Below are 9,420 nucleotides of genomic sequence, written 5' to 3'. Positions count from 1 at the left end.
CTCATGGTGTTAAGACTAGGTTTGACTGCATGTGGATTCCACGCCATGGAGATCTCAGAGGTCGAATCTTAGATGAAGCTCATAAGTCAAGATATTCTATTCATCCAGGAGCTACGAAGATGTACCAAGATTTGAAAAGAGACTACTGGTGGCCAAGAATGAAGAATGATGTGGTAGATTACGTCAGTAGGTGCTTAACTTGTTTACAAGTTAAGGCAGAGCATCAGAAGCCTTATGGGAAAATGCAGCCTTTAGAGATACCAGAATGGAAATGGGAACACATCACCATGGATTTCATAACTAAGCTACCTCGTACATCTAAGCACCATGATACCATCTGGGTGATTGTGGACCGTTTGACCAAGAGTGCTCACTTTCTGCCTATACGAGAGGCTATCTCGTCAGAAACGTTAGCAAGCTTGTTCATTAATGAAGTTGTAACCAGGCATGGAGTACCGTTATCGATCGTGTCTGATAGAGATACACGGTTTACTTCGAGGTTTTGGAAGAAATTTCATTAAGCTATGGGGACGAGGTTGAACATTAGTACGGCATATCATCCCCAAACAGATGGACAGCCTGAAAGGACGATCCAAACCCTTGAGGATATGCTACGTGCTTGTGTTCTAGACTTTGGTGGAAGTTGGGATGATCATCTGCATCTGGCAGAGTTCTCTTATAACAACAGTTACCATTCAAGTATTGGTATGCCACCATTCGAGATGTTGTATGGGAGACGTTGTAGAACTCCCGTATGTTGGGGAGAGATTGGTCAGAAGGAGATGGGAAGCCTAGAAGTTGTGCAAGAAACCTCTTCGAAGTTTGATCAGATCAAGGCAAGAATGAAAGCTGCTCAAGACAGACAGAAGTCGTATGCTGATAAGCGGCGACGACCGATTGAGTTTAACGTTGGAGACAATGTGATGCTCAAGGTCTCGCCTTGGAAAGGAATCATTCGTTTCAGGAAGAGAGGAAAGTTGAGTCCAAGGTACATTGGACCGTTCAAGATTTTAGATCGAGTAGGTGAAGTGGCTTACAAGTTAGATTTGCCAGAAGAGTTGGAAGGAATTCATTCAACATTCCACGTTTCTCATCTGAGAAAATGTCTAGCTGATGACACGTCTCACGTGCCATTGATGGACATCGAGGTTGATGAGCAGTTGAACTACATTGAGGTGAGTTTCTAGCCCCACTTCCTTGTTATGTTTTCGGGGCTGTGTGCATACTCGATGTGATAGTTAATACACTTATCTTAAGTGGTAAGTGTATGCCTTGTATGATTTATGTATGATGATTGTTTGACGGTGCGTGAACGATCTTCGGATATTGCATGTACCGTCAGGTGGTAGTTAAGATATGATTGATAAGTATGATGAAAGATAGGATGTATGTATGAATATATGATGTATGCATAATGTATGTATATTATGATGATGGTACGTGAACGCTCTTCGGAGATTGCACGTATTGTCAAGGAAAGTATGTATGAACAGGTACGGTACAGTTACACGAAACAAAGGGACCAGACCCTAATAATATCTGTGATGTTAGGGACCAGACCCTAATAATATTTGTGATGTTAGGGACCAGACCCTAATAATATCTGTGATGTTAGGGACCAGACCCTTATAATATCTGTGATGTTAGGGACCAGACCCTTATAATATCTGTGAGGTTATAGGGCGAAAGGCTCTTTAAAACGTATGATTATGTATGTAAAGGAAGTATGAAGGTAAGAATGAAAGTATATGCACTTACGTGTGTATGTAAGAAAGTTAAGAGGTTAAGTATGAAATGTAAGAAGGTATTGTATGATTATGTGATTAACTAGAACTCACTCAGCGTAGCTGACTTTTAGTATGCACGCAGGTGAGTAGGATGAGGCAGCTCGCTTGAGGAGACACGTGGCACTGAATAAGGGGCTGGCATCGGAAGACTCAAGACGTTTAAGTTTAATGTTTTGTTTATTTTGAAAGACAAGATGTTGTTTTAAGACAAGAGGTGTTTTGTTATGAAATGTTTTATGAAAGCTTTTATATTCCGCGAATGTTTTAATTAACTTTGATATTTATAACTGCGTTTATGAGTAAATCCAACACGAAAGTAGGGCTACCGGTAACGGGGCCTTACAGACAATTAATTGATTTACATTATGGGTCCTTGATACAATTCCCAATATAGTAAAAATAAGTAGTGACCAAACACAAAGTCAACAACATTATGGGTCCTTGACACTTGACAGCTGTCACGTTAACTAGTACTTTTAAAAAAAGAAAATAAAATCTAACCATAGTACACATACATTGGGAAACACTTAAAAAACCACCTAATACATTTAAGGGTGGTCCTGGTAGATACATGGGATCCCGTAGCTACATTTAACATAAATAAAACATCCCTTAAACAACATAACATGGAGTACATAATTTTAGAAAATGACCATCTAAACTGAGGGGGTCACAAAACTAACGAACAAAGTAGAAACGTTTGCAACAGTGACAGAAGTCAAAAGACGGAGTTGGGTATGGAAAAAGAGTGGTGATGTTAGGGAGGGGATTTTCAAAATTATAGTAAAACATCCATTCGTCATCATCATGTTGACCGCAGGGACTTGAATTTCTTATGCAACTTTGCTCAAATTTGGGCCTCTCAACCTTCGGGGTTTTGTACTTAAAATCTTCAACTTTAGGTTCAATGAAATTTGGGTGAATTTTGTTAGGAAGGTAGGTTCTCTCTTTTGACCACAAGTTTATAGTGCATTCTGGAAGATGACTCTATTTTAATCTTAGAAAGAAGAACTAATCTACGTCGAGGTGCACACATGATAAAAATTGGAAAAAGGGGTGTTGTAGAAAACAAGAGTTCAACTATCTCCTTATCCTTTATATAATGAAAACGGTGAGGGAGGTTAGATGAAGATTTGATGTGTTAATAAATATGGTGGTAAATGTAAGTCCAAAGGTCAAATGGTTGTTAAGTCCCACACGTTGGTTATGTCTTTCCTTTTTTAATAAATTTATTAAAAAAGAAAAGGTAACAAAAAAGGAAGTTGAAAAAAACAAAAAATAAATAAAATGGGATAACCATTAAACAAACTTGCAAATTTCATACATGATCCTTAGATAGTAATTAAGAAAGAGCATGCTAAAAGATTATAACAAAATAAGAATAAAAAACTAACATGTCTTCCTATGAAATTTATTTATTAACCCCACCATGAACTACCTAAACATTGCCACTGCTTTCTGGCTCTGCCAAAGACTTTTTCTTCTTATTCTTGGGATTTAAAGGACAATTACGAGTATCATGATGAACATACTCACCACAAGTACGACATACCTTGCGACTTTACCTGCCTTCTCGACAATTTTCTCCGACTCACCCATCACTCGACGAACCTTGCCACATCCTTTTGTCCGAACAGCATCTGGATTCTCAATAAAATCATCACCTTCGTTGACATTCCCAATAATTTCTTCAAAAACATATTCGTTGTCATCTACGGCATCAGCATTTCTAAAACTTTTTTTCAAAGAACAATGACTTTAATTCTTTTATCTTCATCGCAGAAGAGTTTAGACCTTCAGAGTCAACCCTCAACATGTCAACAGACTGACTTACCATCTCCAAAACCACAAAACGTAAAACACTTTGAGGATTGGAATCCACACTAAAACGATTTGAAATTGAGAAAACACTTCTTGGTAGAACATCCCGTTTCCACCTATCACTTACATACTTCAAGGGGATCTAGTCAAATTTTTTAATTCTATAAACACAAAACACATGGCGGCATAAAAAACCAATACGAGTGAATCCCATACAAGAACAAGAGACCGAGTTGTTAGCAGGATCAAAGTTAACCTGTAGGATAAAAATAAAATGTATGATTATAACATATGTTAACGTGGACTTCACTTATAACATATGTTTTTAGGTAAACGTATAACATATTTTAACAACAAAAAATTATGTTAAAGTGACCAAACTTGATCCTTAACATACCAGAAAAACGTTGGTTATGTCCTTCCTTTTATCCAAGTGAGTCACGAAATATAAAACATGAGCATCAACGGCTTCAGTATTTGTAACATAACAACAATACTTCCCTTTCATTATCTCCTTTCTAACGTCATTAAAGATGGTTTGAGTGTACAACTCAAATGCATGTTTCTCTATTTCTTCACCAGTAGTACTTTTAAATGAAACAGATGAAGTCTTGTACTCACAACTTCTTTGAGAGTAACGTTGACCGTCTAGTCTAGACTCCATACATAGCATAAATTGGACAAGAGTGTTAGTGCTAGTTGAGTTGACTTTAAATGCTGCATTAGAGCTTTCACAACGAGATGTAGTCTTCATCAAACAACAAAAAGTGATCTCTCGAAAATAAGCAGGAACCCAACGATCACGGATCTCAAACATATCATTCAACCACTCGTTGTCTTGTAAACCAAACTTCTCAATAACAACCACTCGTTGTCTTGTAAACCAAACTTCTCAATAAGATAGTGCCATCTGGACTCAAATGTATCAGGGGTGATAAACATATTCCAAACCAAAGTATTCTAGAACGAACGTTAATATTCTCAATAACATCACTAGATACCTAATGTAAAAAGAAACAAAAACATATGAAAAAAAAACAAAACACAAATATCAACAAAAAAGTCAACGGTCAAATTTAAAAGATAATAACCTTGGCCGGCAATTTCTTCATTATGTGCCACATGCAAAGCCTATGACGTGACTCAGAAAATACCTGGACTATTGCTTGCCGCATAGAAGGATCCTGATCACTTAAAACTAGCTTGGTTTGTGCGCCATGAAAATTAAGAAAGGATTGAAGCAACCATTTGTAAGAGTCGATAGTCTCAATACTGATCAAGGCAGCTCCAAAAGTAACACATTTTTTGTGGTGATCTACGCCAGTAAAAGGAACAAATATCATTTTGTACCTGGAAAAGTAAAATTTCTTAACACTTAAAACATATGTTTTAAAGATAAAGGTACATAAGATAAGTGAAAAAACAAAACGTTAAATCAAATGACTAACCTATTAGTCTGACAGGTGGCATCAAAAGCCAAAACGTGTCCAAAAGCTTTATAATTCAATTTGGATATCTCATCGGCCCAAAAGATAGATCTTAACTTGCCATTTTAAACTGTAAAAATCAAAAAAGAATTCGGGGCAACACTCATAACGATCTTTCAACCGGTAAATAACTAACTGTGAATCCCTATCACCTATGAAAATCCTCATTCCATTATAAAAGTTCTTGAAATCAACAGGTGTACCTCTAACGTTATGATGACCACCCTTTATTGAGACAAGTAAACGATGAGCAACAGTAGGACCAACTCTATTTAAACTCATCTGGTGGATAAATTTTTTGGTTGAGAATGAAAGCTTTCTAGATATCTTAGTCAAGTCACATTTAAAAGTGTCAACAAGACAATGATTGTGATCTTCTACAAACTTAGACAAAATAAAGTTACATGTTTCACGACAAAATGAAACACCGACGTGAGCCTTGCAATCAGTTACGGTAAATGTCTTTTGCCTGACATACATTGACGGTTCAGACAAGGAATCAAAGGAACGTTTGCTTTGGGAGGTACCGTACTTATTACACCTCAAATACTTGTGTGTAACGACACCTTTCCATTTCTTAGTCCGGCCTTTGCGGACCGAAAAACTAGATTCTTCAGCGTACTTATAATACATAGTAACAACATCTTCCCATGATTTAAAAATGGTGCCTTCAATAGGTTAAATTGTTATCGGTCTTTGGACGCCAAAACTTCGAACCATTAGGAGAATAATAAACATAATAGGCATACTCTTCTTGAAGAGTTGTTGGTTCTATGGAAACAGGAGATACCACATCAGTTGGCTTAAGGATGTTTGGTTGCTAAAGACATTCTCTAAAAAAATTAAAAAAAAAATCATTTAAATATAGTAGACATATGAAAAAATAATGCTTCAAAAATAAAGGATTTTAAGTTATAAAAGCATGGGAATAACAGCATTAAAACAAATGGAACCCTTAAAACAAAACCATTTATAAAACAAATGGATTAGAGGTCCCTGGATTAGAGTACTAAAAACTAGACTTACAACATTAATATGACTTAATGAATTACTACCTTGACTGGTGGGACTAATTAAGTGGTTCAGGAAAGTATTTGAAGTAGACTGATCAAAAGGTATGCTAAAAACTTGACTGCTTGAAGTAGTTAATGTGAAATCATCATTGTAGCCGGCTGGAACATCCATCACAATAAAGGAAGAGTGGGTGAAGGAAGGTGGATAACATTAATGGTGAGTCTTAAAATTGTGTTTATAGAAGAAGAAGTAAACATAATATAAGGGGGGAAGTATGAAATAACATTCTAGTGAACTATGAAAAGACAAGAAATTACAAGAAAATATAAAAAAGATCTTCCAACTACAATAAAATAAATTAAAATAAATGGGGTGGGGTACAAAGGGGGACTTCACTCAAAGTGTTTGTAGAAATAAATAATAGGTGTCATCAACCAAACTCACACCAACATCCCATTCAGATTTCAAGTAATACATTTTACTCTACCACAACACAAAAAATATACAAAAAATGTATCCCGACCCAAGTACACCTCCAGAGGATGTTATTGAAAACAAAAGGTTTTATGCACTAAATCCTATGAACAATGTGGTTGACCCGGCTAACCAGCAAGTAGAAATGGAATCGTGCAAGTTGAACTGAATGGTGGGGTTAACAATCAGCCACAAGTACACGGGAACCCACATGAAGACGACCACCCTCCACCTCCTCCTCCTACTCTTCGACTCACACAAATAGTACCTGATTGGGCGGAAGGGTACGAAACAGACCCCGTGGCGGAATACGAACCACCAATCCACTCTCCTTCACCTCCAAAACCAGAACCAGATGGCTACGAGTCTGAACCCGACCCCTTTTACTATGTTAGTGATTCTGACGAGTCATGGGACTACTACAATTGGGGGAGAAAATAAGTTGTTTAATGTTTAATTATGTTGTATTTTTACTTTAGGTTTACCGTTTGTTTAGTGTAGGTTGAAAGTTTAATGTACGTTTGTTTAATTATGTAGAAGAATAGTTTAATGTTTAATTAAGTTTAATGATGTAACTCGACTCAAAGTTTGGTCTGTTTAATTATTTGGTAACCTGGTTTTACATTAAACCACAATTACCAAATAATTAAATCTCCAAAAATGGATACAATCTACCATAACGAGAAAAAACATATAACAATATACAAAAAGGTCATATGTTAATAAGCGTGCTAAAACATATGTTAACATGTAGAAGGCATATGTTATCATTTGAAGGACAAGTCAAAACATAATAAAAACATAAGTTATCAAGTTATCATAATATAAATGTCATACAACATATAAAGACCATACTAGCAAAATGTGACAACAGATAGGGGAATACAGAAAAATAAAAAGAAAAACAACAAAGAACTAGAAACGAGCACCAGATGAAAACTACAAAATACAAAAGACTAAAACAAACAAGCATTCCTCACCCATAAAATCTTTAGGTGATATATCAGGAGTGTAATGACCAAAAAGGTTATAAGGTACTAGGACTGACTAATGCACACTGCCAGAATAAGCATTCCTCACCACCCATCAAACTTGGATAAGAGTGATAATCATCACATAAAAAACAAAAACAAAATTCTTGGGGATCAGGAATTGGAGAACCAGATATAACCGAAGTTGTAACTTTATCAAAAACTTGATAAACATCGAGATGGTTGACTGCGGTGACCGGATTAACTTGATGAACAACTGAAACAACGTCAACAGCTACAGGTATGCCAGGTGTTGGATTAACTTGATGAACAACAGGAAAAACATCAACGCACACGAGGGGGTCAACACTGGAATGATGAATATCTAAAGAATCGAATGTTGTTAGTTGATGTTGTTTCTTTGAATGAGAAAAGGCTGAAAAATCTAAGAATCGCTTTTCTTTGGGAGACATATTTGAAAACCGATAACCTGGAAGGAATCAAATTGAAATTTTCTGATGATATTAAGATATATTAAAGGATATAAAATCGGTGATTTGACAAGATGAAAATATTGAAGCACAGAACACAAAAAGACTAAAATACCCTTCTACTTAAAGAACAATTAAATATATTCAGTGAACACATGGCAACACCACAACCACTCATTTGAGTTTCCAGGGTTTTCTTAACTAGAATAGGTTTTCTTCTTATACGTTCCCTATATATATATAATAGGAATGCCGGGTACATCTGGTATATAATCGGATATATGGATCAATGTTATCAGGTAATCGGGTATATTACAAATCACAAACCCCTCCTAAATCCACGAAAAAATTCAAATTAATCCCAAACCCTAATGAATTGGGTAGTACCCTTCCCAATCATGTTGGGTTTCGAGTTTTCCCATCGATTTGAGGTTTCACTGCCCTCCCTAGACGGCAGGGCCATGATGCAACCAGAAACATGTATAAGTATAATTGTCAGCTCCGGGTAGTAGAGAGAGGATAGTTACAATCACTTAAATATCTTACTCTCATATCCCAAACCAATACACTTAGTTATGATGAAACTTGGTCATAAGAAAAAAATCATCTCTCAGTGTAATGACGCTAACGTCGCTCTTAAATCTTAAATCTGTAATTCTTTTTTCATGGTTTAGCTTGAAGTGTTGCTAGCTTCAGTGAGCCCCGGGCAACGGAATTTGCTTTACCAAAGAGTAAATCAAGAATGACAAAAAGTAAAACAAAGGGAGAAAACTTAAAAAATAATCAACATACTTCGAATTATTTTAACCAAATTTTAAATATCGTTGCATAAAAGTTTCCCAAATATAATGTAGATATCCGAAGAAGTTTCAAAATATCATAGATTTTCATGTCAAATTCTAAATATCTCACACACGTGTATGTATGTGTGTGTACATACATAACAAAATATCATACACATACTCATTTTTTTTAATATATATGATCAAAAAGGTTTTATAATATGATCATTTGACTCTTATTTTTTATTTTTAACTTTGTAATTTTGTATTTATTTATTTTAGTATCAGCGGGTTCTGTTTGTCTCAGTTTTACCGCTTATACTTTTTGTGTTAGTGGATCTTTACCATGACTTTCGAACACATTTGATAAGAAAATATATACTAAAACTTATAATAGTCAAAATGATGCAAAGAAAAAAACATTAAAAATATGACCACAAATAAGTTAAAATGAAGCCACTTGTAGTCTTGTACTCACATTGACCATGCGAGACACGTAAACCCCAACAATCCAATACTTGATAAGAAGGGTCCTTTACGTTATCTAGACCGACAACAAGACCCTATGGGCCTAGGGCTGTCCAAACCGCTCG

At 35.8% G+C, this 9,420-nt stretch overlaps 1 protein-coding gene across 1 annotated transcript; it reads right to left on the bottom strand.

The window, feature by feature from the left end:
* Positions 1–2,335: 2,335 nt before the first annotated feature.
* On the bottom strand, positions 2,336–5,728 carry LOC143619242 (protein FAR1-RELATED SEQUENCE 5-like). Its single transcript, XM_077091217.1, has 9 exons — positions 5,232–5,728; positions 5,057–5,146; positions 4,763–4,958; positions 4,549–4,609; positions 4,006–4,496; positions 3,810–3,864; positions 3,622–3,724; positions 3,340–3,522; positions 2,336–2,372 (listed from the first exon to the last, which is right to left on the bottom strand). Exons 1-9 carry the CDS (start codon positions 5,726–5,728, stop codon positions 2,336–2,338), a joined length of 1,713 nt encoding a protein of 570 aa, XP_076947332.1.
* Between the last annotated feature and the right edge of the window lie 3,692 nt (positions 5,729–9,420).

This window comes from Bidens hawaiensis, unplaced genomic scaffold, assembly GCF_021521415.1.
Source record: "Bidens hawaiensis isolate Kalapana, Puna unplaced genomic scaffold, B.hawaiensis_p1.1 tig00002423_1, whole genome shotgun sequence".
Taxonomy (NCBI): Eukaryota; Viridiplantae; Streptophyta; class Magnoliopsida; order Asterales; family Asteraceae; genus Bidens; species Bidens hawaiensis.
The sequence above is the reverse complement of the archived record's forward strand: the minus strand, read 5'-3'. Positions and strand labels throughout refer to the sequence as shown.